Source organism: Rattus norvegicus, chromosome 20, assembly GCF_036323735.1.
Source record: "Rattus norvegicus strain BN/NHsdMcwi chromosome 20, GRCr8, whole genome shotgun sequence".
Taxonomy (NCBI): Eukaryota; Metazoa; Chordata; class Mammalia; order Rodentia; family Muridae; genus Rattus; species Rattus norvegicus.
In genome coordinates, this window is record NC_086038.1 from 29,268,190 (window position 1) to 29,295,636 (window position 27,447).

Consider the following 27,447-nt stretch of genomic DNA (forward strand, 5'->3'; position numbering starts at 1 on the left):
TGGGCAGACAGCGCTCAAGAGCCTCCCCATGGGGAGGAAGCAAGGAAGAGGATAGCCAATTCCCCAGGGTCTTGAAGGAGCCACTAGAAACATGCTGGGGCAGAGGCCTGCAGGGACCCCCAGAGGCGTTGGGAACAGTAGGCTGCATGGTGAGAGTTGGACCCTAGGGGAGACTAGGCCTCCGATTATGGCTGTGGATACTAGTCTTCTAGAGCACTTCCTCTGACTTGTCTAGGTCCAAGGAAGTGTCCCTCCTCTGCATGCTGTTTAAGTTCTTAATTGTGTGTCGGATTGACTCTGATCAATTATGGTCAGCTCTGATAGGAGACTTTTCACAAGGAACCAAAGGAAAGACACGGCTACACAGTGCAGGTCTGGTCCCTGTCTCTCCCCCCCCCCCCCACACCGCTCCACCCCGCCACCACTCAGAGAACTGGGCGACACCAGGAGGTTCCAGTCTAGAAGCTCCGAATCTCTTTATTAACGTCTAGGTCATATATAGGATCTCAATCACTGGTGTTGTCACCAAAAGTCACATGGTTACTAAATGGCAGAGTCAAAGCTGGGTGTCCAACCCCGGGGCAATGGATGTGCCACTGGCAAAAAGCAAGCATGTCCCTTAGGCTGCTTCCCCTGGACGAGCTGTGTGCGTTTCTAAAGGTCTTTAACTTCCTCCTAATTCAACACCTGCCCTTGATTTAGCCCAGGGCACACACAGTCATTGTCACCCGGGAAGGGAAAAGGTCTCAAATATGGGGACTGGAGGCTGTCGCCTTGGTTAGCCCAGCGAATTCTCTCTCAGACTGTCCGTCCTCTGGCTCCTTTACTCGACATTTCTGAGGTTTAAGAGTGGCTTGTATCATCCGGGTGAGGGACAGCCACCAACTTCCCCGAGTCCCCTGGGATCCAAAGTTCAAAACAATAGCAGCCGGGTTGCCCTTGATGTGGACGTTTTGTAGGTGGCTAATTTTAGCTGAGGACTACAGCTTTTTCCCAGCCATGTCACTGGTCACTGTCTCAGCCCTGGCCCTGGACACAAAAGGTCTTGCTTTTCCTCCCCAGCTGGGAGCTAAGGGCTGCCTGGAGCTCAGGACAATTCCCTTTGTGCCTGCTTCCGGGTGGCTCTTAAAACTCAGAGAATGGTCAGCCTTGAGCCCTCGGCCCTAGCTCTTTGGCCCCTCAGTCTCTACCGCTTCAAGGTCCCCTTGTTATTATTCCCAAGAGGCGGCATTGGTGGTGAAAGACTAGCAAATTCCTTCCGGTCAGGGTAGAGTGAGGGACTGAAGTGCTAGCCGCAGTTCAGAGAGGGTGTGAGTGGCCTGAGGTCACAGAACACCCGGGGAAGGACTCACCTTGGACTGTGCATCTCTCTACATACATCTAGGTCAAAGCCGTATGCAGAAATTCTGTCACCTCCACCAGGGCTGCCTGAGTTTCACCTTGACACCATCTGGAGGTGAGAGGCTGCCTCCCCACTTCGCTGCCCTGTACCTGGTGACTCCTGGCTCCTTCCTCAGGCCTAACTGTCCTCCTCAGAGCCCTGCTCTGCCTGCAACCCCTGTACCACCACCAATGGAGTCCTGTTCTTCCTCTGGCTTGTTTTTCTTTATGACCCACGCCGCCTCCTACCCCATGTCAACTCCTACAGATCAGGCGCACTGGTCGCTTCCTTGTTAATATCCAGGCCCCTCCAGACCCCAGGGTCCCAGGGGACGGACGTTCTGCAATGCTCTGCAACAGCGCATTCCACACAGACAGCCGTTAATCATATGTGTGGGTGCTGAGGAATCTAAAGACCTTGGGACAGGAGCCTGGAGACCCCGCTGTGCCAACTGAAGCCACAGGGTCCTGGGAGAGTGACTGACTGAAGTTCTTGAGGCTTGGGGCAGAGACGTCTTCGCATATATTGTAAACAGCATGGCCTCACCACGTCTTCACTTTGAGACTCAGATAGAATGAAGGCACTACTCTGCCTATTACTGTGCCTTTGGGATATCTTTAGTTTTTTAAGGCGGGGCCTCAAGGAGCCCAGGCTGACCTTGAATTCACTGTGTAGGCAAGGATGACCTGGAGATCCGCCCACATTGCCACACCTCTTTCTGTAGTGCTGGGGATTGAACCCAGGTCTTCATACGTGCCAGAGCAAACGCTCATCAACTGAGCCATGTCCCCAGATGTTTCTGTGTATTGTAGATGCTTACGAAGTGCTTCTCTCGCATGAAGTACTGAAGCCCCTGGACTCTCCTCTGGAGGCCTCACCTTCCCACACAGGCAGGGGGAATAGGAAGACTTGGGGAGCTTGCCCAAGGCCAAGGACAGCTCCCACCCCCCAGCCAGCTCCCTGTGCCTCCCTGTAGAGGCAGGCCACAGAGTAGCCGGGCCCCTGCAGCCACTCCAGCCGGCCAGCATGCTGTAATTAGAGTGCTCCTTGCAGGCCCTGGTAATGAGGGGGTGTCTGGTGCCAGCCGTAATTACAGCCTGGTTGGAAGGCGCGGGGGCCGGCCTCCAAGCCACATTACAAAGTCTGCAGCGGGACTCCCGCCCGCCCGCCTGCTCCCTTTTTATGGTGCTGGTTAAAGGGAGGGACAAAGAGTTGATGGGGAAGCCAGCTCAGGCTGGGGGCTGTGTGCGGTCTTGGGAGAGTTGAGCCCTGAAAGTCCGGGCCTGTACTGCTTTGAAATTATGCTCCTGCCTCACCCCTACCCCACCCACGCCAACATTCCCATCTGAGGTAGAGGTCAGACATGCAACGACACCAACGGAGACGTCCATGGGGCTCTCACTTCGGCCCAAGGTCATAAGCCTTGGACGACAACCTCACCACAGTTAGCACACCTATTTACTTAGCTAAGGTTTAAACAACTCAGCCTCAATCACATAGCCAGTAAGGGCAGATCCTAAACACCGGCCTAGCCTGTGTCCCTGATGCCAGTGGTACAGGGCGAAGGGCAAGGACGGGCTCAGCCAAGCCTGAGAGGCCTACAGTTTGCATGCCGTTTGGAAACTTCCTCTTTAAGAGATGAAAAACTTGAGCCAGGGTGCCTTGTTTAGCATGCTCAAGACCAGACACTGGGTTTGATCACCAGGAATGGGGTCCAGAGGTAAGAATCTCAGACCCATGTTTTGGCAAGTATGCAGGATCCAAGGATACAGTGCCAGCACAGCAAGGGCCTTGTCTACACCATCCTGAGCCTTGCTGGCCTCAGGATGTTAGTGTGGATGGGAAAAGTTATTCCACCGGGTAAATTCTGTGTGGCAGTCTGGCACAGTCCCCGTCTGCCCACCAAGGCATGACAGACATCACTAATCAATAGCAGCACATCTGGACAGTGACTGCATCCGTGCCCTTTTTAACACAGAGTACAGTGAAGAAGAGATTCCACAATCCCCGATTTAACGGGTCCCTACCCACCCTCTCTCAGGAACATCACCTGGAATTGGGTGACTTAACTTCCTTAGAGACCAGTGTCCATGCTCGGTCAGCCTGCCACACCAACCTTGTGGATATGAGGCTTGGGTGGGCTCCTGTTAAACCCTAGTGCAGACCAGGGGCCATTGTGATGCACGGACCCAAATGCAGCTTTTGCAAGGAGCGTGTTCCCTGCAAAGCCATCCAACACAGCAGCAAGCATCTTTGCACTCGGCCCCTGTGCCCCTCTCCCTTCCACAGCCCAACACCAAACACCAGGCTCCAACAACTACTAGCCACTCGCCACAGGCAGCCCACCATGCCGGAGCCTCTAAGGTACTTCCTCTCGCCCACTCTGCCTGGAACCCTCCCTCAGAGCCTCTCAATAGTGCCTCTAATCCTAGCTGTTGCCAGCTTCAAGAGAATATAAGAGTTGCCCTAGAGGTTAGTGTGGGCTGGGACAGGACAGGGTGGACACAGCTCTTCCAGCCCCAATCTCTCTTTCACAGCCTAGGTCCCGGGCCTCTGGGCACTGCATGGAAGACAAGAAGCTCTTGAGGCAGGGACGCAAGTAATTGCCTCATCTGCTTTTCTGAGCCAGGACTGGAGGGCATTTTTCAGAAGGGCACTTTAATTAGGGAACAGGGCAGCTAGCCACCAGGGCCACACCCTGTGCAATCAGAGGCCTATATAGTCTAGGCCCAGCCTGCTCTCTGACCTCAGGTAGCTTCTACCTCCCGTGTGGCTTGGGCAGGGGCCACAGCACCCCCATGCCTCCTCAGACTGTGGCCTCTGGCACAGAGCACTAGATTCTAAGATGTGTTTCCCGTGCAGAGCTCAGGCTCTTGGAGGTGGGAACGGCATCAACCAGGCTAGTGGAGCCAAGCGGCCCCTCGTGACAGGGGCAAAGGCGCCAAAATCCCTGTGCTGGGCCACCGAGCCCTGCTCCTGCATGTCCCCACCAGCAGAGACAACAACAAAAGTCCCTTTTGGCCACTGCCTTGCTTCTCAGAGTTTCAGCTCAAACTCTAAGCTGTGAGGTCCCATGTGTGGTCCCCAGCAATGTCATTCACCTTAAGAACTGCGTGCCCTGCTGTCTGTCTCAGATGAGTGACCAGGACAGTGCTCCACCCTCCACCTTGCCCCAGGCACCTGGGTCGTCAGTCTCAGGCCTCCGCTCCCTTATTTACTCCTCTATAAAATGGGAGTCACACTGAGACTCCCAGGTGACAGCTAAGGCAGTTGTTGCACTATGACAGTGACCAGGCCAGCGCAGGGCAGGGCACTGGAGCTCAAGTCTGCCCCACAGACTCTTAACTATCTGGCTATGGGGCTGAGCCTTTCAAGCTTCCCAGTCTTGTCCACGGTCTTGGATAGGTAAACACTACGGTCTTATGAATGCAAAGTACTTTATAAACTGTAAAGGGCTGCCCAAGTCTAAGTTTAGTCATTGTCATTCTTCTAATTATCTACTTTAACTCAATGACTCACCTCCACCCTGCCCAGGAGAGCCACCTCCATCCCAGCTCAGCCTGTAGAACTCTAGTGATATCTGCTTTGTAGGAACCCCAACAGGCTTGCACCTTGAGGCCCGAGCTCCTCCTTAGGTAGGGCAGGGTCTGTCATCCTCAGGCAGAGTGGAGGAAGAGGGGCTTTGAATGCCTGGTTTTCTGGCAGGAGGACCTTTACCCATCACTTGGATGCTCTGCAGGACTAGGAACCAAATCCAAGAGAAACGGCCACGCATGTGTGAGGACCATGGTGACTAGCGGGCTTGGGTGGGAACAGGGTAAAAGCTGGTTGTACAAGTCCATCCTTGGCTCCTTTTGCCTTTTCCTGATAAGAATCTGGGATGATTACCCAGGAGACCCCATGCTGTTTGACTTCTGGCAAAGCTTCCCCACTCCACCTCCCCTCCTCAAAATAGGCAGTGCTTCTAAGTTCAATGGCTTGTCCTGAGACCTGGGCGTCAGGGGTAGAGGTTCTAAGAAAAGTATTTCAGCTGCTGTGGAAAATGCCATGCTATCATGGCGTGTGTGGTGGTGTTGGTGTTGGTGGTAGGGCCAAGAATAGGTATGGAGGGGTGGCTGTAGCCTTGACCCTTAAGAACAAGACTGGGGGAGGGGGGCTGGAGAAATGGCTCAGTGGTTAAGAGCACTGACTGCTCTTCCAGAGGTCCTGAGTTCAAATCCCAGCAACCACATGGTGGCTCACAACCATCTGTAATGGGATCTGATGCTCTCTTCTGGTGTGTCTGAAGACAGCTGCAGTGTACTTATAGCATAAAAGAACAAATAAATTAAAAAATAAAAAAGAACAAAACTGGGAGAGACTACCAGGCTTTGGCCTCATCTGCAAGCCTTCCTCATCTCAGTATGCTGCTCATCTGCAGCAGGCGGGCAGAGACAAGCACAAAGCAATCCGTGTGGATGCCTCCAACCCCACCAAGGTAGAGGCTTGCCTCTGCTCTACCCGGATATCTAGCTCACCCAGACACGGAGGGCGGCTTGTCCTTAATAAAAAGGAACCAACACACAGGACAGGAGCTTGGCTTCAACAGCTGTGAGATTTTAGGCGAGTGACTCGGCCTCTCTGAGCCTCATTCCTCCCCTGTAAGTCCCTAGAGAGGTAAGAATAAATCTACTCACACATGGCACCACTGGCTAGATGGCCGACATAAAGGGGATGCTCGAAAAACATTCCCTAGTTAGTTATCATTTTTTTTCTGGGACACTCTGTCTAAGTCTCCAGCCTTTATTTTCCTAGCTGCGAAGTGGGCACACTTCCATGGGACCTTCAGCAAGACACACACACACACACACAGAGAGAGAGAGAGAGAGAGAGAGAGAGAGAGAGAGAGAGAGCTCGAGCTCGAGCAGGCGCTCAGTGTTTGTGGGAACCACTGAGACCGGGTGACTTGGCAGCGTTCTCTGCACACCTGGCCACAGTCACCTCTCAGCCTTGCAACAGGCACGCGTTGTTGTCAGGTCCCAGGTGGCTGTTGGGCCCCCGGCCAGAAGCAACACCTTCCCAACCCACACACACCTCCGAGGAGCACCTGGCATGAAGAGGGAGCTCGCCGCCCAGCAGTGGGATGCCAAGGAAAAGGGATACCAGAGCCTACGCAGGTGGCCCTGGGTGCTGCCCACTTCTCAGTGGGGTCCAGCATGTGTGCACTGGCCACCTACCTAGGTGACTGGTCCTGAGGCCTTCATCGGGAGGAGGCTGAGAACACAGCCGTTCTTAGAATCCGAACCATGGTCAGCATTTGTTCCCCATAGGCTTAGAACGCTCAACCCCTGCCTCCTGCCTTTCCTACGAGGTAATAGAATCATTCCATTTAGCAGGTGGGGGTGGGGTGGGCAGAAGCCCCGCAGAAGTGAGTGGCAGAACACGCTGAATTATGGGTGGTGACATCTGGGGTACAGTCCCTTCCTGCTTGCTCCTCAGTGCCTGACAGAGAAACCACAGGATGCTCCAAGCAAACGAGGGACCCACTTGGTTGTGGGACCAGTGTCCTCCAATGTCCTCTTGGCTTCTCCAGGTCTATCTTCTCTGCTCCCTCACCCCATGCTGGCTGGGCTGCTCCTGCAACTCAGCAGAGAGGCAGGGGTTGTGGGCTCTGGACTCAGCTCAGTAGCGTGTGACTTTGGAGAAGTCCTGACCCTCCTCCAGCCTGCTTTTTCTCCTGTCAGTGAAGGGTCAGATGAAATGCTTAGATAGTCTATGATCACCGAAGATCACTTACACACAGAGGCTGGGGGGCCGCTGAGCATCTGGGACCTCGAGTCTGAGTTCACCTCTTGAATCCCCACTGGCTGCCCAAGCAAGGTAGTCTGAGGAATGCCAGGCCACGCCAACCTCCACACAGGCACCCCCTGGTCTCCATCTGCTCTCTCCCTGAGCCTTCTCGCCTGGGCTCGGGCCTCTGTCTGAGTTCCCTAGGCTCCCATCCTGCTCTTCAACTGTGGTGGCTGCCCCTGTCACTAGATCCATTCCTGGCAGAGCTATTTCCCTCTGTGTGAGCTTCCATTAGGCAGGAAATACACCGGTTATAGGCGGGGCACAGGAGGATAAGGTGACCATAAATCACTAGACTCTCCCCTCACCACCACCAAGGCTGCCGGCTCCCCATCGCCTCCCTTCCTGGAGGAGCGGTGCGTGGCTGCGTGCACGTGGCTCAGTGAGGGGCCATCTGCGCAGGTGCAGCAGGCATACAGGGCTCACCCAGTCACTTGTGAGAAAGCCTCTATGACCGTAACAGTTCAACTTTCTTCATGGTGACACCTGGCTCTCCAGAGGGAAGGGCCCACCGACGTTGGGAAGAGATCAATTCACTGAGACTTAAATGATTACCGCAAGCTCGCAGAACACAAATCTAACTCCGCCTCAGGAGCGCCCGCTCCTCGGAAAGAATTCGACCCAGGAAATGTGGGTGTTCACATCAAAGAGCGCAGCCTCGTCCCTATTTACAGATACCTCTTCCTCGACACACCTCCCCCTTTGCAGCACGCGACGGATAGCACTTTTGTTTTGGGGGTACAGGGTGCCGGGAGTGAGGGAAAGCTCAGCAGATCTTCTGAAAGTCGCGTCTGCGCCGGGAAGGGTGAGAATCAGCCTGCTAGCTTAGCGGGGTACGGAGCCTCTGGCTTCCTCCGTGAACAAAGTTTGGTTGAGGAAATTAAAGGAGATCACAGGGGTGATATTAAAGAGCAAATTACTTTAAAGGGCTTCCGCTTGGTCCAGATCTGACTGTAGATGGATGGTGCTAATTACCAACAAGGAGTGGCCCGAGTTGTGAGGCTGGAGCTTCTAGGGGTTCTGGAAGTGAGAGCCCCCCTGCCCCGCCCCGCCAAGTGCCTCCTTCAGCCCCTCTCCCCCAGCTGGTGAGGCACGATGATGGATGGAAGATTCTGCCACTTCTGCGTCCATCCTCTGGTACTCCCGAGAATGAAGTTGGGAGGTGACTCTTACCCCAAACACACAAAGCGAGGGCATGACTTTCCACCTACAGTTCCACTTCTGGGAAACTCTCACGAGGGAGTCTACTAGCTGTGATCACAGAGATGTTCGCCACAGCATTACTTCCCAGAGTGCAATGCCCCTCTGGCAGAGTAAAGGAGGCCTGTGATGCGAACTGCAATGCGCTCAGGTATGACAGCACAAGCTAAGAAGTCTGCGGCACAATTATTCAAGGACAGTCCCCGGGGGGTGTTACATGAGGAGATCAGAGAGATACTAAGTACATGATTAAACCATAAAACAAACCCGGGCATGTGCCTGAGAGGAAATGTACTAGCAGGCAAGGAGGAGTCAGGTCTGGGTGGAATTACGAGTGTTTCTCAGAACTTTTTTTTTGTGGGGGAGGGGGACGCGGGGCGGGTGCAACTGAACTCATCTGGACAATGTAAACAAACAAGCAAACAAACCTCTTCCTGGACTCCCAGATACTTGTGAGGGCAGCCGAGCCCGGAGTTGTTTCAAAGGCCTCGGGGATTCTGGGAAGTGAGCTTCCCCAGTGAGTGGCAGTTTGGGCAGCCTGGGGGCAGGGAGCCCAGGGGCTGCAGCTCTCCATCAGGGGCTGCACCTGCTCCCACAGGAAAAATACCTCCGGGGACCCTCATTGTTCTCTGGCTAGGAGCAAAGTGAGGGGCAAGGAACAGAGCTCACTCCAAGCCAGGAAATAAATCTCCCCTCCTTCACTCAGGTCAGCTCATTTGATGGGGACCTGCGGGTCTGAGGACTCGTGAGAAAAATCTCCCCAGGCTGGGCCCACGCCATTGAGTAGACTCCAGGGGCCCATCCCAGAAGCTTCCTTTGGCTATTTCCTGGCATTGTTGACCCCATAATCCCAGCAGCAGCAGGACATGCTACCTAGCCGCCCTCCCTGATCAGCAGACTGTTGGGACCCAGGTCTTCCTGGACCTTGTGAGATCTGATAATCTGTGAAAGAGGAAATCCCCCTAACCCCCTTCTCCATCAGCTCCACGGACACCCAACTCCCCAGGTGCTGGTTAGGAAGAAGCCATTCAAATTTGCATAAAATTTACATCAATTTGCATAGCCACCTGCTACAGTGGAGAGCGCACTGAACCAAGACTCACACTTTGGAGCCCGGTCCCAGAGATATGATTACTGACTGCATGACCTTGAGCAAATCACTGTCCTCTCCCAGCATCAGTCTCTCCCTATCTACAGAACCAGGGGGAATGCATTGTCAGGAAGTGTGGGCCTGGAACAGCTGTGCAGGACAGCAGGAAGACAGACAGACAGACAGCTGGGAGTGGGTCACTACTGTAATCCCTACTTCGGGCAGGTGCTTCTTGAAAACTTCCTGGGAGACATGGATGAGACAACATCGCTAACTTCCTGGCTTCCGTCACCGTATCCCCACCCAGGCTGTGGGGACACGCAGGGAAGCACCCACACTCTGGCTCTCCCCAGCTGTCCCAGAGCTCCTCCCCTAGGCAGCCGCTGGGAAAACAGTAACTCTGGCACCCTGGAAATGCTTTCAGCCAGGTGCCAGGGAGCTCGGCGGGCCCCGGGGAGTAGGAGGTGAGGCCCTGGGTTGTCCTGGAACCGGTTGGACACAGCACATGCACACACATACACACACTCACACATGCACGCACGCACGCACCTTAGCTTAGACCAAGACAAACATGGAGACCGGTGACATCAGTCTGTACACCAGAGTCCTTGGGCCTGCTGCAAGTACTTCCCGTGTGATGGAAGGGGAGGAGGTGGAAAGAAAACTTCATTCCTGGGGAACCGCTCTTGCGGCTCCTTGCATCAGGATCTCTTGGGCATGGTGTGGGAGGAAGGGCAGAGGTCACCAGCATGGGGCAGTTAGAGCAGCTGTGACCAGGTTTTGGAGAAAAGGGCAGGAGAGCTTTGGCAGCAGCGACATGGCACTTCCCACACTCTAGCAGGGGTGAGGCAGGCTTTGGACTGTCCCAAGGAGTCTGCTCCAGAAGCATGGAGCACAGACTGAACAGCAAAGGAACATGGGGGTTGTTGTTAGCTGCGAGAGTACTTGCCCCGCATACATCAAGTCTCAGATTCGATCCCCAGCACCGCATAACCTAGGGGTGGGGTGGTGGTACAGATCTGTCATCCCAGCACTAGGGGGACAGAGGCGGGAAGACAAGAAGTTCAAGAGCAGCTTGGGATGTATAAGACCCCGTGTCTCAGAAATAAGAAAAAAAGGACTGAGCAGGTAGCAAGGGAGAATGCCTTACCCTTGGAAGTCCTCTGAGGTCTCCTGCTCTAGTAACCCTCTACCCCTTCCCATCCCACCCCCATCATGCCACACCCACGACCAGAAGCAGGTGGTGAATATAATGCTAGTGGTTTTTATATAACCCATGGTTTCCTTGGCCAGGGGGGAATGGTCCCACCCACAGTTAAGATGGCTCTTCCTATATCAGCCCATGCGATCCAGACGGTCCCTTATTCTCAGAGGCTAATCCTACTTGAACAATCCCCAACAGGTGTGCCTGGAGACCTGCCTCCTGTTGTGGCATTGGCAGTTACTGCTACCCATCATCGGTAGTGTGACCTAGGTCCGATGCGATGTGCGAGGAGAGGTGTAAGTCTTTTAAGGTGAAAAGGTGGAAGTTCTCTACGAGCAACCGGGGGATAACCCGGGGATAACCCCGTAGGAACCACTATGGAGCGGTAACAAGATGTTGTAATTTGGTCCTGGATCTATGACAGTGTATTACCGTGTCCGCAACCCAAAGCAGACATCACTAATCGATGCTGACCTGGACAGTTTCCTGTAGCTCTAGAACTCTCAGCTCAACACACCAGGCAACAGGCGCAACAGACCAGCCTCAGGCTTCCTGACAGGAGCCTTTTAGGGCACCTTTACCCTTGGGCTAAAGGCACGGACTGGCTGCTTGAATCCAGGGAGGTTGGGGTCAGGGACAGGAACTAGGCTGGGACACACAGATGCTCCCCTCAGGAATGGGAGAGAAGGCACAGAGGTTCTTGGGGAGCGATGGTTGAGGCCTCCCAGGAGGACTAGAGCATGCAGTCAAGGAAAGAGATACTGTCTGGGGTCCGGTTGAACAGATGGAAGCTCAGGGTCATTCCTGGTTGGTGGGGGAAGGCAGGGGGCTCGCTCTGATGTCTGCCTTGCTGGTGCTGTGTCACTAAAGGCGTCCAGAAGAGCAAGGGCTGCAGCTCCGGTGTGGTAAGAGGCCTTTAGCAAGCTGCTGGCTCCATGGTCAGCTCTGGGCTTCCACACCTAGAGTTGGGGGCTGTCTGGCACCAGGACAGACACTCCAGGGGATAGGGAAATGGGCACCTGTAGCCACCGCCACCCCACTTTGTACCAGGCTATGTTGGGACTTAGACTGCTTCTGCGTTCCATCTAGGCACCAGGACCAAGCTCCGTGTGCACAGTGACCCATGGCCAGAGTCATCCTAAGTCCTCTATCCCTGCAACATGGATGACCCACTCCACAGAGGACTGTTCTGCCAGCTCACTACGGGCCTTCACCCTCCTTGTGAGTTGGGAAGGAGTCAGAGGGAGTCCTGCCAGAGCCCCTTCTGAGACAGTAACAGCTGTGAAGCAAATTCAGGGCGACAGCTCCAGATCCGAGCGAGGGCCTTGCCCAGATAGTATGGAACTGAGGCGCCTGCCTACGAGGGCAGGGATACATCTCAGCCAAACAAGCTCGTGTGAGGTCATCGCTCTGGTCGCTACTGTCCTTAAGCCTGGAAAGTCAGGGGCCCGAGGTGAGGCAGGGGAAGCTGGGCCAGGATTCTAGAGGGAGCCGAGAACCAACAATCCCAAATGTGGTCCCCTTGGCAGCACTGTTATGTCAGGGCAAGAGCTTAGGCTGTGCCAAGGCCTAAGCTGGCAACGTGCCTGAGAAACCTGGGTGGAATTCACGTGTGGTGACAGGCCAGGCCTAACGAGCAAGCTGGACATGTGGCCACCTGCCTATACTCCTCATGGTCTTAGGGGTGTCGGGTGCCCCTAGAGAGCTACACAAGGAGGGACCGGATGCCTGGCCATAGAATAGCTCATGTGAATGAACACCTCCCAGAGGCCCAATGGCCCCCATCAGAAGTGGTAAGGTTGGGACAACAGGTGTATGCTCGTCACTTGCGGGAACATTGAGGGGTGGCACACGGGTACGTGAGTATCTGATGAGGAAAGCATTTATATCTTTCTGTGGGGGTGTACACACTCCAGGGAGGACCCTGAGACCCCCTTGTCTCTGTGTGACTGCCACAATGAGTGCGAACCGTGATTACAGACAGCCTCCTGGTGCGCTGGTAAGGAGACTGCCACCTTTTCCGGCTCGGCTCCAGTCACTATGTATGCAAAGAAGCCACTTTTAAAACAAAGACCTTGGACTGCAGAGAAAAAAACGCTGAGATCCGTGGGACCATGGAGCTCAGCGGATCTCCACCGGTCTACTGGGGGCTGTTACATGAACCGCGTGTCCATTCTGCCTAATGCATAAATTACTAATGTAAATTAAAGGCTAATTGAAGCCCTTTAGGCCCTCAAATTTAAATTATTTAGCAGGTAGTCAGGAATAGGAGAAAAGGGAGGAAGAGCGGAGTTTAACACCCAGAGGAAAAAAAGTGCCAGCTCAGGGGGAACAGGCAAGGCGCCCCTCCTCGCTCCTCTGCCAGCTTCCAACTGTCTGCTCTGGGACTCCTCCCGGCTCTGTCTACAAAGCCTTCCTCCCGGCCATGTAGCCTCCCAGGAGGACATTCCTGCTTAGGTAAGCACCACTGGACCAGCAGCCAGGCTGTCTCTCCTAGGGGTGCTGTGGGCAGGGCCCTGCACAGACTTCTTCAGCTCCTTGGAGGCAGGATCTGGAGAAGCCTCAGGATGACCCCCCCACCCACCCCAGGAACTGAGAACTAGAACCAGGGGGCTTGGGTTTAGATTACTGGGGGAGGAGGGTAGCCGGGGTGGCTGGCCATATCCAAAAAGGAGTTCCCCATCCTTTCCCAGAAAGCTTGAGTTGGGTCAGCAGGACACAGCAAGACCGCCAAGTCACTGGGGAGCCATCCTTCTCCAGAGCCCTGAATCCCAGGCACGCCTAGATAGCAGGGGTGATTTTCCCTGAACCTGCTGTGTATGAAGTATGGACGCTTCCAGTTTGGGGATAAAGCCATTCACTGCCCACGCCCTGACCAGGACTCAGGGGGTGCAAAGAGGAAAAGCCTGTGCTTGGGTTCCTGAGTCGGCGTGGGCATGGCGTGGGGGTAAATGCCAGGCAGAGTACAGAGTCCCTGGGACAGTGACCGCAATACCCACGGCCAACTGTGGAGCCATTAGCGAGGACGTGGGCCAGGGCTGCTGACACCTTTGCCCTCCAGCTCATGCGCTGGCTGAGAGCTCTTCTCTCAGAGTGTTCATTCAGCTCCCGTGGTGCCACGCCACTTCAGATCGGCATTCCCAGCGTCTGGGGTGTTTCCTCTTTGGCACTCCCGTCATCTCTGACTTTACAGCTTTGGGACAGGGATGTCCCTTAACTACCCTGATTGTCTCCTGGAACTTCTGCCAAATGGCTGGGGCTCAATTACTGTCCAATGACTGGCTTTCCTTCTGGACAACCTGCCGGGCCTGAACATGCCACTGGTGGGTGGACAAGGCCAATGACGTTCACACTGGGTTTATGCTGGAATCTAAGCAAAGGCTCAGCCCAGACATCGCTGGCGCCAGTGCCCTTGGAGCAGCAGAGGCAGGACCAGGCAGGTTCCTGGTCAGATGGGGGATGGGCAAGAGACTGGCAATGCCTTGGGCAGGAGGTAAGCTGCGGAATGCTCGGTGCTCCCCTGTGGGCCTAACTCAGTCTCACGCCACCTTGGACACTGCTATGGCTCTATGGTCCAAGAGGGAGAGCATGGGGTCAAAATGGTGCTTGTTCTGACAGGATAACCAGCGCTCACTGTGTATCCATATGGCTTCCCTCCTCAACTGATTACCCATCACTCACCCAGCAGTTTTTGATCGACGGTTGGCTGATCCTCAGTGCAGAAGGGGTACCAGGCTCCCACAGCACCTTCTGCCTCTCCTAGGAAGGCTCTCTTGACAACCCAGGAGGGGAGATTCTAGCATAGACTCCATCCTTCTCTAAACCCACCTGCCCCTGCGTTAGACAGCCACGAAGCCACCCTGCTCCTTGGGAAAGCCTCATTGATATTCTTTCCTGGGGCCTTCCAGCTTGCTGGGACCTCTCCATGCCCCCTCATTCCCCTCTGCAGGGCACAGAGCGCCTTCTATTTCCAAAACCCCAAGTCAGAACACCCTGCTCTCTGTTTCTACCTTTCTTGCTTTGTTTGTGTCGCCCAATGTTGTTTGCAACTCCTGATCCTCCTGCCTCAGTCTCCCATCTGCTGGCATTACAGGTGCATATCACCATGACAGCTCAGACTCTGTTTTTTGCCTAACTTTTCATAGGTGGTAGCCTGATCCCCACCCCCACCCCATTAAGCTATCAGCTAGGAGGGGGTTCAAACTTGAGTCTATCCTTGAGACACTTGCTACCTCCACCCAAGCCAGCTGCACGACTCACGGAGAGACAGGGGATGAGCCCCAGGCATGCTCAGGACATCAGATCATTTACAGAACAAGCCTATAGGCTATATTATTCAATCTATTAATAGGAGACAAGGCCACCATCCAGGACACACAGGGGCAGAATACAACTCCATGGCATCCCTGCAGAGCTCAAGGACCTCTCGACTGAGAGTGTGTGTGAGAGACCTTAGAGTACAGCGGGGGATGGGCAGGCGACTAGAAGAGTTCAGGTCTTCTTTACGAGGTTATGTGGCCAGGCTGGGGTGTGTGGTATCCAGCCTGCTGTCTTGATCAAGGCTAGGAAGGCATCAGATCTGGAAACATATACCTAACACGTCCATCTTGTCTCTCATCATCAGAAGCAGCTAAGCTAAGCTGCCTCTGATCCCTCCAGACCACCCAGAAGGACAACTCAAACCTCCAAGCTTCTGTGTCCTTGGGACCTGCCTACGCCCAGGCTGATGATGCGCTCTGAACGTGAAGGGAGGTAGGGACTTCTGGGAGCTTCTGGCTTGAGTCTGGGTGGCACTGGGACTTCACACTGTGAACTAGCTTCCAGGTGAAAATGACAGAGATGCTCTAAGGAGGTCCCAGCTTCCCTCCACTTTCCCAAGCACCAGCTTCCCAGAGAGCTAGAGTCACGGACAGCACATACACCGTGGGGTATAAAAAGAACTCTTTTCAAAAGCAGTCCCCGAGGGCGGGGGAAGGGAGGCCGATGAGAAAGGAGCCGGAGGACAATAGTGAATGGAGTTAGGATTATTTCCTGAACTCTGACTCCTCGTGGGAACGAGGTTATGAAAAGCTTTTCTTAAAATGGTTATTATTTAGTGGGCTACCCAAAATAAACACGTACATCCATCGCACGGAGCCAAGCAGGAAGCAAGAAACATCTGGGAGACATCTGGCTGCTGGAGAAGAGGGAAGTGGTGGGAAGCTGGTTGGGGAGGGGCTGGTAGGGGCCGGACGTCTGTCTGCGTGCAGTGGTCACCCATGGTTACACACTGCCATGCCAGCACGCCAAGTCCGTGGCCCAGTTTGGAACACAAATCACACACACACAGAAGCCTGCACACAAGCAGGGGGGGGGAGGCGGGGGGAGAACAGCCCCAGCTCATGGCACACCGGAGTAGATGCATTCAGAAGCAGACACCTGTGCTCAGCATCCTCCCCTCCTCCAGATTCTCTGGGAGCTGCTGTGAGGACTTCAGTGTTTTACCTGATCCCTCTGGTAACCTAAGAAAGCAGAGAGGAAAGTACACAGTGTGGAGGGGATAGGAGAGCTGGGACTACCCTGTTCTGTTCTAAGCAGGGGGAGACCTAGGGCAGTTCTTCAGGCTCCCCTGGATCTGCTGCCTCCTTCAGTAATACCAGCTGAGAACAAGCTGAGGAGGTTAGGCCCAGACCCCAGCATCCAGGAAGAGGACAGTGCCATATTCTTGAGACGTCCAAGAGTAGGAAGCCACCCTCTCGCAGCGGTCACAGGTTTAGATTGCAGACAGGAACGTCACCTTAGTCTATGGAGACTAGAGGCAGCCTCCCAATTCAACACCGGGCACCCTGGTGTTGTGACATACTTCCTGTACCTGAGAGACTCTGAATGCCACTCACCCCACAACGAGACCCAGAGGTCCAGAGAAGAAGTGTAGCACGCAAGGCAGAGGATGTTTCTGGTCTGCTGGGACACGGCCCCAACCCTCTGAGGGAACATGATGGTCTAGCAGGGGACGGTCCCTTACAAGAGCCAGAACCCCAGCGCCATCATCTTCCAACTGCAAAGAACTGCTGTGAGCTGTGTCCACCCACGCTGCCCTGTCTCAGAGGGCAAATGACAGGGGCTGGACCGCTCTCCGCCCTCTCAAAGAAGAAAGTCCTGCTGGGTAGTTGTGGCCCCCAGAAGGTGCTACCCGCCCACAGCTCAACCTCTATTCTCTCTGCGTGGGCTTCCCTCTGGGCAGAACCAGCCTGTAGGATTCTGAAGTGCCTCAGCTTCCTCATCTGCACAAATGAGACTGTCCCACTCTGGTGACACGAGGTGTACAGCAAGCCTATTACCTGCCCTGGAATGCAGAGACCCTCCCTATTCTACTGGGGTTACTACATTAGCTAATTACGAAGGGCCTTGCCCCTCAGCCAAGCAGACTGACAAAAGGGGCCATTGCAGCCTCTAAGCGCCAGGCAGTGTGTAAGTCCATCACCACCACTGGTGACTGTTCATCTCTTCAAGTGGGGTGGCACCCACTGCAGGTAAAGGGCACCTTGACCTAACTCAGGAGTTTGAAATCACTCCAAACCTGGTCATACCCTACCTAGTATCCCAGAGGCACCACTGCGATCCTGGGCCCCTGGGTGGCACTGAACACACAGAACTCCCCCTGGGCCGCTAACAGGAGGTTCCCCAACAGCTCTATCAGCCTGTGGTTTAGAGATCTCCTAGGGATGGGTCAGGCTAAGAAGACCTGGCCAGAGATCACTGCAAGTTCAAGTCCAGACCATCCCTTGCACAGGAACACAGTGACTGGCACATTTCTGTCTCTGTGCCCTCGTCCTACTTGGCGTGATACCAGGTTCCAGGAAGCAAATGCTGGCAGCTCTCAACAGCTCCCACAGGGCCAAGCTGCACATGAGACCGCACCCCATATCTAAGGCCTTCAAAGCCCCTGCGACAGGCGGGGCTTGAGTAGGACACCTTCGGGGGAGCTCAGAGTCCCTCCAGAGACTGCCTTGGCTTAGGTGACCTACTGGGCTTCTTGGACCTGTGTGGACCACCTGACCTCAATGGAAGAGAATCCCCGGTACACAAGACCTTAGAGGGGATGGAGAAATATGCAAGTTGCCTGGCTCCCCTCCTTCCTCTCCTGTAGCTGGAGGACCTAGTTTCTGCTTCCATACAGGCCGAGGGCTCCGAGCAGGCAGGCCCTGGCACACAGGAGGCCTTTTGATGGGCTCAGAGACGCACCGATTCTAAAATTAAACAATCCCACAAAACTTACAGCTTCAGGCGGCTAGCTTCAGAGAGGGTCATCCAAACCTGCCCCCTAGGCTGGAATCCTCATAAAAGCCACCTTCCACCTTCTTGGTCCTTGGGTCTATCTATGTACTGGAGAGTCTACCTAAGACACAGGCTGGGAAAAGCAAGAACACACATTCTGCTCTCTCCCTACTCCACTCCCACCCACAGTGGGACCAGGCACCCACTGGGAGGCACCAGGCTGAGGAGTAGTGAGGTCCTAATGGGTACAGGAAGACAAGATACTGTCATACTCTGGCCTCCGCTCTGATGTAACTATTCAGAGGTCACTGCACGGCGGCGTACACCTTTAATCCCAGTACTCAGGAGTCGGGGGCAAGTGGATCTCTGTCAGTTCGAGGCCAGCCTTGGCTAACCAGAGACACCATGTCTCAAAACAAACAAACAAAAAGTCACCACATGGGCCTGTGGGAGGCCAAAGTCTAAGGAATGCAGAAAGGGTGAGAGGAGACTAAACTTACCAAGCTTCACCAGTCACCTTCCCGACCCACTGCCTCCCATGCCACAGTTTGGGCCTATCACAGGCAGGCCATGGTACCAGCCTCCATGGCTGGGCTACTGGCTGCCCTCCCTGAGACCTGCCTTTCTTTGTGGAGTCTTAAGGACCCTATACTAGAGAAAGGGCAGGCGGCACTGGTGAGCAATCCACATGCCCTTGGTAGCAAGCGGCTGGCCCTGAGCTGAGGAGGGAGGTCTAGAAGGGAGGGGATAGCAATTTTAGCATAAACACAGTCAAATTACACCAAACCTGTAGTGGGCGTGAGGGCAGGCCGCACTGGTCTACTCATGAGGGGCCCAGCTCATGATCTCTGGGGCTACTGCTGTAAGCAGAGCTTCTGAGGAAAACCCAGAGGTTCAGGGTTGGGGAAGGAAGGGCAGAGCTTACTGCTCCCCACTCTCACTCGTCTTAAGCTCCCTTTACTGACTCTGTTTCCATCTAAGATCAAGGCCAGTTGTCCCACGGGCTAGCAATTCCCAGTGGACAGGCACAATGGCTTACACACTGCTATATTGAGCATCCAGCTCAGACCTACACTTTTTAAAAGAAAGCATTGCTATTTTATTATTGTTATTGTTATTATTATTATTAACTATTTCATGTGTATGAGTGTCTTGCCTGCATGAATCTGTGCACTACACACGTGCTTGGTTCCCGAGGAGGTGGTGAGCCTCCAGGGTGCTGAGAACCAAACCTGGGTCTTTCACAACAATAACAAGTGCCCTTAACCACGGAGCCAACTCTCCGGCCCCAGAGACCTACACTTCATCACGTGGAGACCACAGGACAGAAATTCAGGAAAGTGACCCAAAGAACCTAGTTTCAAGTCACCCGTGAGCCATCAGAACATCTACCACACCCACCCACCACACCCACTCCCAGGGAATCCTGCTCTGGAGGAAAGAACTCCCAGGCCCTCTCGGTGACCTCTTCATGACCTTCTCACGGGTGGGATGGAGAGGTGAGGGTCCTGCCAGGGACCTGCATGTGGAGCCCCCAGCTGCACACACGTGATGCACCTGACACACCTCGTTCATCTCGTTCCTTAACACGCTAGTTCCTAGGCTTGGAGGATTCTCTTCTGGGTAACTAGGCTCTAACTGGTGGAGCTGCTGTCTCATGCAAATTTTTGTATGGGAAATGCTTTCCCCTGAAATCCAATCACAATTCTTTTTTTTTTTTTGGTTCTTTTTTTTTTTCGGAGCTGGGGACCGAACCCAGGGCCTTGCGCTTCCTAGGTAAGCGCTCTACCACTGAGCTAAATCCCCAGCCCCCCAATCACAATTCTTACAGCCGCCTGCTACCCACCAGTTAGGTACTGGGAAGACGCTTCAGCCAGCACTCAGAAGAGCCAGCACTCAGAGGAGTGACCCTTCTCTAGGTTACGAGTAGCCCGGGCGGCCGGGCAGAGAGGGCAAGCTTAGGATGGCTTGCACAGAGCCCCTCAAACCGGGCTTTACTCTCCCGCCCTCCACCTGGGGGCAGCTCAGAGATGAAAGAGAAGCAAGGAGGTTGCTTGCCTCTGTTTGCAACTCTTTCCTGAGGAGGTCCAGACACTCCCCCCTCCAAAGTCTGGAAAGAGGCCAGGAAGACAGGTTAAAAACCCAGTCATGAGCCCTGTGGGCAACAAGGAGCTGAGGTGGAAGGATATTCAACAGCATGGAGGGGTGGGAGACAGAAGCCAGAAGCCTGTAATGGTAGCAGGTCTGGCCAGTGATCCACCCAGACCAGCTCTGGCCTGATCCCCAGGGGAGCCCTGTGAGAGGCATGGTGGGTTCTGGTGGATTTTGCCTGGTTCTCCTGATCTCTACTCTGAAATATGAGTTTCAGACCAGTGCCTGGCATTCCACCTCATGGAAAGGCTGGGGTCCGTAGTCTCCGGTAGGAACTGCGGCTTTCCTGTTTCCACCCTCCTATTTATTCAGATGCCCAGATTCCTATCTGGGGGTGGGGGTGGAGGGAATCAATGATTGTAATTGTTTATGGGAAAGTTAATGAAGCACTGCCTTTGCTGTCCCTACACCTGTGGGAAGATGAGGAGGACCAGGTCCCCTGCATGGGGGAACCTCACCCCCACCTCCTTAATTCTTTCTCCCAGCTCAGGTTACAGCCTGCTCCCACTGCCCCCACCCCTACTGCAGACCCTCAGGCTGGTCACAGCTAAAAATAAACTCAGTATTGGCATACCAGCACACACCATTACTCCCCAGGAAAGATGCTTCCAGCTTCCAGACAGGGGTCGCTGGTCTGAGGGTGGAGTCAGGAGGCTTCCAGCCCAACCCACTGCACACACTGCCTATACACACTGCTTAGCACAGCGTGTATAAAGACAGACGTGGTGGTAGTGACCCTTCCACTAACTGGTGCTAAGAATGCGCCAGGCTCCGTGCTAAGGACCTTCGGTGAATTTACTTCCATCCACATTAGGGCTCATCTACCCATTTTACAGACCAGAGAGCTGAGGATGGGATCCGCGAGAAGGAAGAGCGAGTTTCAGATCCAGGCTCCAGTAGGAGCAAACAGGCCAGAGTGCTCTCTGAACTTTGTGGCAATGTTATATGGCAGAACGCTATGGATTTTGTTGTGTAGTTGAAAACGAGGCTCAGATAGGCTCAGTAGCTTATCCTAAGGACTAAGGGATGGGAGGGGCGGCTTGATGCTTGATAATCAGTTATCAGGGCTTGTGACAATAAAGAGGGGACTTTGGTGGTCCCAAGGTGGCTTCTGCTCACACCCAAAGGGACCAATTCCTTCCTTATCCTCCACTGGGCTTCTGGCCTTCCCTCACTGGGACAGGCCCCTAACCAGCCTGCATACACTCATTCTCACCCTCACCGTCCCCTAACTTTCATAGTCCTGGAGACCCACCCATGTCCAAATATCCCTCCCCCCACCTCTCTAAGGCTTCAGCCATAAGGACCCCAACTCCTGAACTGTACAATGGGAGCTCCATCTAGACAGACACTTTCTTCCTCTCTTTCTGAGATAGTGTTTCCCAGTGGAGGCCTGGAACTTGCTCTGTAGACCAGGCTAGCTTTCAACTCAGAGATCTGCCTGCATCAGCCTCCCAAGTGCTGGGATTAAAGGCACACCACCACCGGGCTATAGATGAACGCATTCTTTCGGTAAGTGAAATTCTGGGAGCTCTTTGGATGTTGTTTGGGTAGTCTGGGCACAGAGGAAAGTAGGAAAAAGCTAAGGGCTCACTACTGTCAGGACCACAGAGAGCCCTGCGATCTTTGGGATGTTCAAGGAGGAGTGTGTGCTGGGAGACCCAGAATGCACAGAGAAGAGGCCATGGTCTGGGTGAGTCAAGGCGGGACAGGAGACCTGGCTCCCAGAAGCTCCAAGAGGTACTTTACTAAGTGGGTGCCCTGCTGATGGCTTAAGGACAGTTCCTCCTGGCCCTAGGCTGTAAATTTATGAGCTGAAAGGCTGGGGTTGGGGGCAGGGGCGCTCAGGAGGAAACCAACCCAGGCCGATAGATTCTCAGCCTTAGGGCTCCAGGTCCAGGAAGCCATAAAGACTATCTCTCTATAGCTAAGCTTTCCCTCCCCGGCGGGCATTTTAGAGCTGGGGAAGGGCCAGCAGGGAGGCAGGAGGGTTGGAGGGAAGGGAAGGTAGGGAGTTGGAAGGAAGGGAAGCCTGCACAGTCAAAGAGTGCTAGGTGGGCTAGCCTTTAAGTTCTGCCCTGTACTGGGGGTCCCTAGCCTGAGCTATAGCATGGGCTGACCTCATAATTATGGGTGTCCCCTCTAACCACTCTGGGAAGCTGGAAGTGTCAAGAAAATGGTGTCTGCTCCCTCCCAACCCTACCAGAAGACACCCTCAGTTAACTGCAGAAATATGAGATCCGCAGATCAAAAGGAACTTGTTCAAAATCACAGAGGTCATAACTGACAAAGATGTAAGGCAGAACAGAGGGTTCCCACCTCCCAGTGAGGCAGGGCTTGTGAGGCGGCCCTGGGAGAGAGCAGACCAGACTTGCCGGCTGGCCAGAGGGTTTGGTGTTCCCTTCTGGTCCGGAACGGTTATCCTCTCTGTAGACTGCCGGTGAGGCCAGAAACTCTGGAGGTAGGGAATGGGGTTCAAACCATCATCTGTCTCCCAGAGTCTCTTGCTGGGTTCTAGTTCTCTGGCACTCCCTCTCCTGTCCCAAAGTGTCCTGAGCCCTTTCCAGGCCAGCTGCTCCCACAGGATGTGGATGTCTGACTGGCTGGCTGCAATCTCTACCACATCCCCTCTGGGCATGATCCAGGCCCAGGGTTGAGGAGTGCTGGACCACAGAAGTGACTCCACCCTCAGTCCCATCCAGGCCCAGCCTCTAGTTTACACACTTGATTCTTCCAGAGAAAGCCAGTCAGTCCTACGCTTAGGAAACCAGTCCTGAGCTTGGGGCTAAATCTCCTGTGGAGTTTAGCAAAGACAGAGAGGGGTGAGGGGCTGGGGAGGGGGAGGGATGGTGGTGGCTGATAACTGGTTTCACCTCCGTCTTGCTCGGAGCTCTCAGCCCGGTCCCTGGTGGCCCCCTGGAGAGGGGCCGTCTGCAGATAATCAGGGGACAGATTTGGAAAGGAGGAGGAAAAAAGCACCCAGGCGCCAGACAGGATCCTTATCTGCTGGGGCGGAATGTCAGAGGCAGCACACTGGTACAAGAGGCCTGGGGGAGGCCGCATCTGCATCTGAGCCTGGGGGGATGGGGGGGAGAGACACAGAGGGGACCTGCCTTGGGTCCTAGGGGACAAACATTGGGGGGGGGGACGACTTTCTGGCCCAGACAGGGAGGAATGCAACCTACCCGGAAAGGACTAGATGCCACATCCTGTAACCCCTCCCCCTCCCCACCTCACTCCCCACCCCGCTCTAAACTCTCACCTCCCCCAACCGAGAAGGGAGAGGGACCAAGATTCCCAAGGACAACCAGACCTAGCAAGCAGTCCCTAACTGGCAGGGCTGTCTGAGTCACAAGACTAGCTGGGTCCCCTAGCTAGCTGGTGCTCCTGCACCCCAGAAACACCATGCAAGTTCTACCCAAAATTCTAGGACACTTAACCCGAACCACCCAACCTGGAAGATAATACCACACAAAGGCAGAACCAAGCAGCCCCAGGAAGGTCACGGAAGAGCACTATGGCCCCTCAGACACTCGCAGTGAAACCTCAGGCTGCATCTGGCTCCAGTGAGGAAGGCACGTTTCTGGTGGGCACTGTGATGGATTCCCTGGCTGGGACTTCTTTCCTGGCCTCTTTCCCTTGTGTCAGTGTCAAGGCACAGGCCCCAGGTTCCTGTTCAAGTACAGGATCTGCCACTGTGAAGCATCTATTGCCTGAGGCCTCAGTATCTTTAGCTATAAAATCGACTTTTCAGATCTAACATCCCAAGGCTCTACAGGGCACCTAACGGCTCCTGAGAACCTGAACTGACTGTATTGAGAAAGCCAGGAGACTCGGATAGCTCACACAATATCCACAGAACATCAAGTGGTGTCCATGTGCTCTGGGACATCATGGGCTGCCCTGGGCCACCTGTGGACCCTAGTTTTAACTTCCTGGTGACCTCTGCCAGGGGCAGTAGCTGGTTCATATCACAGGTAGAGAGCCATAGAGGGAAATGCCAGCAAGGTTCTGAAGCCTGAACTGGGGGGGGGGCATCTCTTCTGGGCCCCACCTCCAGTCCCAGGAGGGCCTGGCTGGTTTGTCCTTCAGCTGCCAGCAGCAGAGCTGGTCTCTATTAGCTACTCTGGCTGCTGAACGAACAAGGAGCCCAGGACAGAGTGCAGAGCTAAGAACAAAAGCCAGGCCAGGCAGTGGCTGCCCGTGGGGCTGAAGTGATGGACAGGGACCCGCGGAGCCACGGAGCAGGGGAGACAATGGGAGTGGGTGGGTGACCGGGCAAACAGGTTCGTTAGGTCGGTGGAAGGGACATTGAGATCTAGCAGGAACCTCCGGCATTTTCCGGGGCTGTTATTCTAAGAGGCTTTTTATTTATTCAGAGGTTGGGGATGCGGCTCAGCAACTGTCAGCTCGATATTTATTACAGGTGCATCAGCCTGGACCGCGGACCCCGTGATGAGGTGACCACAGGACCCTCTTCCCCCATCTCCTTAGTGTGGCATATACTTGGAAACCTTCAAGGAAAGCAAGGAAAGACAGTCAAAGACAGCCCTTGGTTTACTTTTGGGGGAAAACTGAGGCATCACCCTACCTCAAAAGGTCACAGAGCACACTGGTCACTGTAATAAACTAATGCTCTGAAAGAGAAAAGACCACATTCAGAAATGCAGTAGCGACCTGCCTGTCGCCCCAGATGATCCTGGTGCCAAGACTGCAGCCTTGCCTCCAAGGTGCTCAACCTCCCACTGCCTCAGTTTCCCCCTCTGCATAAGCAGGGTCAAGCCTTCTACCCTGGCTGCAGGTTGCAACTAGAATTTGCTTATTCATCTCTATGTGGCTCAGGACGTGCTAGGGTTGGGGGCTTATGTCTGTCTATAGTCACCAAGTGCCTTCCTTATTAGGTCTCTAACAAAGGCTTCTAAAGAAGGCAGAAGCAACCAATAAATCCTCACCAAGAGTCTCTTCCTAACACACTGAAGACGTGTAAATGACCCAGTGCATTGCTGGGAGTGCCAACAGGCGGAAGTGGTGGTGACATCATGCACCCATCCGGCTCCGAGCCTTCCAGCAGCCTGAGGTCAGCTCACAGAGCCATGGCACCTCCCCCCAGCAGCCCCGTGCTGAGCCAAGAGGAGCCTGGCACTGCCAGCACTGGGGCTGGGCTGCCAGCTCGGATTCCATGAGTCTCTCCTTCCTCACGTACCCTCTCTGTGATGGCTCCCCCACCACCCCAATCGCATCCCTGAACAGCATTCCCCGACAAACGTGAGAGTGCTGCTTCTCATATAACACATGAGCTGTGGTGTGAACTTCTGGTAAATGAAGATCTTATTTAAACTGCGTGCTATCAGGGGAGAAGAGACAGGTTCCAACACAGCTTAGCTGTCTTGCCAGAAAAATGGAGGTGCTGGGGGTGCTGGGGCCCAGAGCCATCAGTATTTCAGAGGCACTGGGAGAGGGGCAACAGGACCCTGGATGGCACTTTAAAATTTATCTGGGACAGACAGGATACCAAATTTCCTAATAGGGTTTGGTAAGGTTACCTTACCATGGAACTGCTCTGTGGAACAAAAGAATGCCACAAGGTCACAAGGCATCTGCAAAAGGCAAAATTTGGGTGGGACATGAGGGCCCAGAGTATACTAATCGCAGCCTTCTGCCTTTGCACAAGAGCTAAAAAGGAGCTGGAGTCCCAGCATCCAGGTCCAAGCCTACAGTCACTGTGGCTGGAAGTTCTGAACAGATCTATGTACCCACTGTTCAGCTGCAGTTGAGGGGATACAGGCTAGAATCACTGGGAGCCTTGCAAAGGCCCAATGTCTAAGCCAAACCTAGATCTGCAGACCAGGGTGGAGAATGGCAGGTGTGTGAACTCAGGCAAACTCTGGATGACCATTCTGTGACATACCTATCAAGCAAATGTTCACTGAGGCCTACTCTGTGTGGGACACTGTTCTGGGCACAAGGACATTCTCAAGGGACACAGCCTTGCCCTTGTGGAGTGAGAAGCCAGATAAAGTGGAGAAATCTGTGTACACTCGCATGAGAACTCCAGGTGGAGGCAAATGCTGACTGGCTGTTAAGAAGCTTTCTAAGAAGGGACATCTGAGATGACGCAGGCCAAAAAGGTGTCAGTCCAGGCAAGTTCAGGGTTCCAGTGCTCCACACTGGAGCAGATTTGCCCATGTAGAAACAAGGGTTCTTCTTCAGGAGCTATGGAATCCACACTCCTGCCAACACCCCTCACATTCACAGGGCGCCCATGGTGATTTCCGGCCATATTCGAATGGTGGGATGAGGTCAATGGACATTGAGAATCTCCACTGGGCTATGGAGGACATTAGAAAGTGTTCAACGGGAAGAAGGAAGGGATTCGAATCTACTAAGCTAACCTCCACCTAACAGGTGGGGAAACTGAGTCTCAGAGAAAAGTGTGCTGCTTAGATGTGGCATCTCTACCTCGAAGGGGGATGGGGACAATGACCCCCGTTGTGTCCTAGCTGCCCCTTCAAAGTCATCACCAACAACAACCCCTTGCACCAAACTCACTCCAAGTCCCTGTCACTCAGTTGCTCTCTAAACAGCCTGTTCTGGCCATGATTCAGGTCCGGGACACACTTGGGGCACCTCCAGGGCTCCCCCAGTTTGTGAAGGTAACATCGATGGCCTTTCCTCTCACGATACCAAAGCCACTGAGGCAGACAGAATGGTACCAGATAAGACTATGGAGTTGGGGGGTTGGGGATTTAGCTCAGCGGTAGGGCGCTTGCCTAGCAAGCGCAAGGCCCTGGGTTCGGTCCCCAGCTCCGAAAAAAAAAGAAAAAGAAAAAAAAAAAAAGACTATGGAGCTGGAAGCTTGGTGGGATCTGGAATCTCCCTTGTAGGGCACACAGCTCAGCTGCACCGAGAAAGAAAATAGGACACAGTTGGGTTGGAGTGACTGGCCCAGGGAGAGGGCAGATGGGAGTCTTCAGAGGTCCCTGCTCAGGAAAAGCAGGCTGGATCACTGGTCAGTCAGTGGACAGACAAGTGAAATCGATTTCCAGCCTGGCGATTGGCTTGTGGAAAGTCATCCCTGATTCTACCTTTGGGGTGAGGCCTGGAAACCGGCCTGTGCGGCCTTGGCTCTTCTGGACGCTTGGAATCAGTGGCTCCCTCTCTGAGCTCAGAGAAAGGGGTGAGTCCTGCTCAATCAGTAAAATGTTTGCCTGGAGTTTGATCTCCAAAACTCATATTAAAAAAGGTAGGCCTAGTGGAACACACTTGGCAATCCCAGCACTAGGTAGGCAGAGACAGGCTGATTCCTAGAGCAGCTGACTTAGAGCTCTACTAAGT

At 54.2% G+C, this 27,447-nt stretch overlaps 1 protein-coding gene across 4 annotated transcripts in view; it reads right to left on the bottom strand.

Moving 5' to 3' along the window:
• The window catches only part of Unc5b (unc-5 netrin receptor B), a 66,632-nt gene that overhangs the window by 27,551 nt on the left and 11,634 nt on the right, over nucleotides 1–27,447 (bottom strand). Inside the window, exon 1 of one of the 4 annotated variants that reach the window (XM_063279490.1) lies at nucleotides 16,581–16,728. The exons of 2 other annotated variants lie outside the window; for them this stretch is intronic. In XM_063279490.1, coding sequence (XP_063135560.1) covers nucleotides 16,581–16,680 — 100 coding nt within the window. In that variant the 5' untranslated portion in view covers nucleotides 16,681–16,728. Of the gene's footprint in view, nucleotides 1–16,580; nucleotides 16,729–27,447 lie in introns of those variants that run through there. One more of the 4 variants, XM_063279489.1, reaches the window with a different exon arrangement.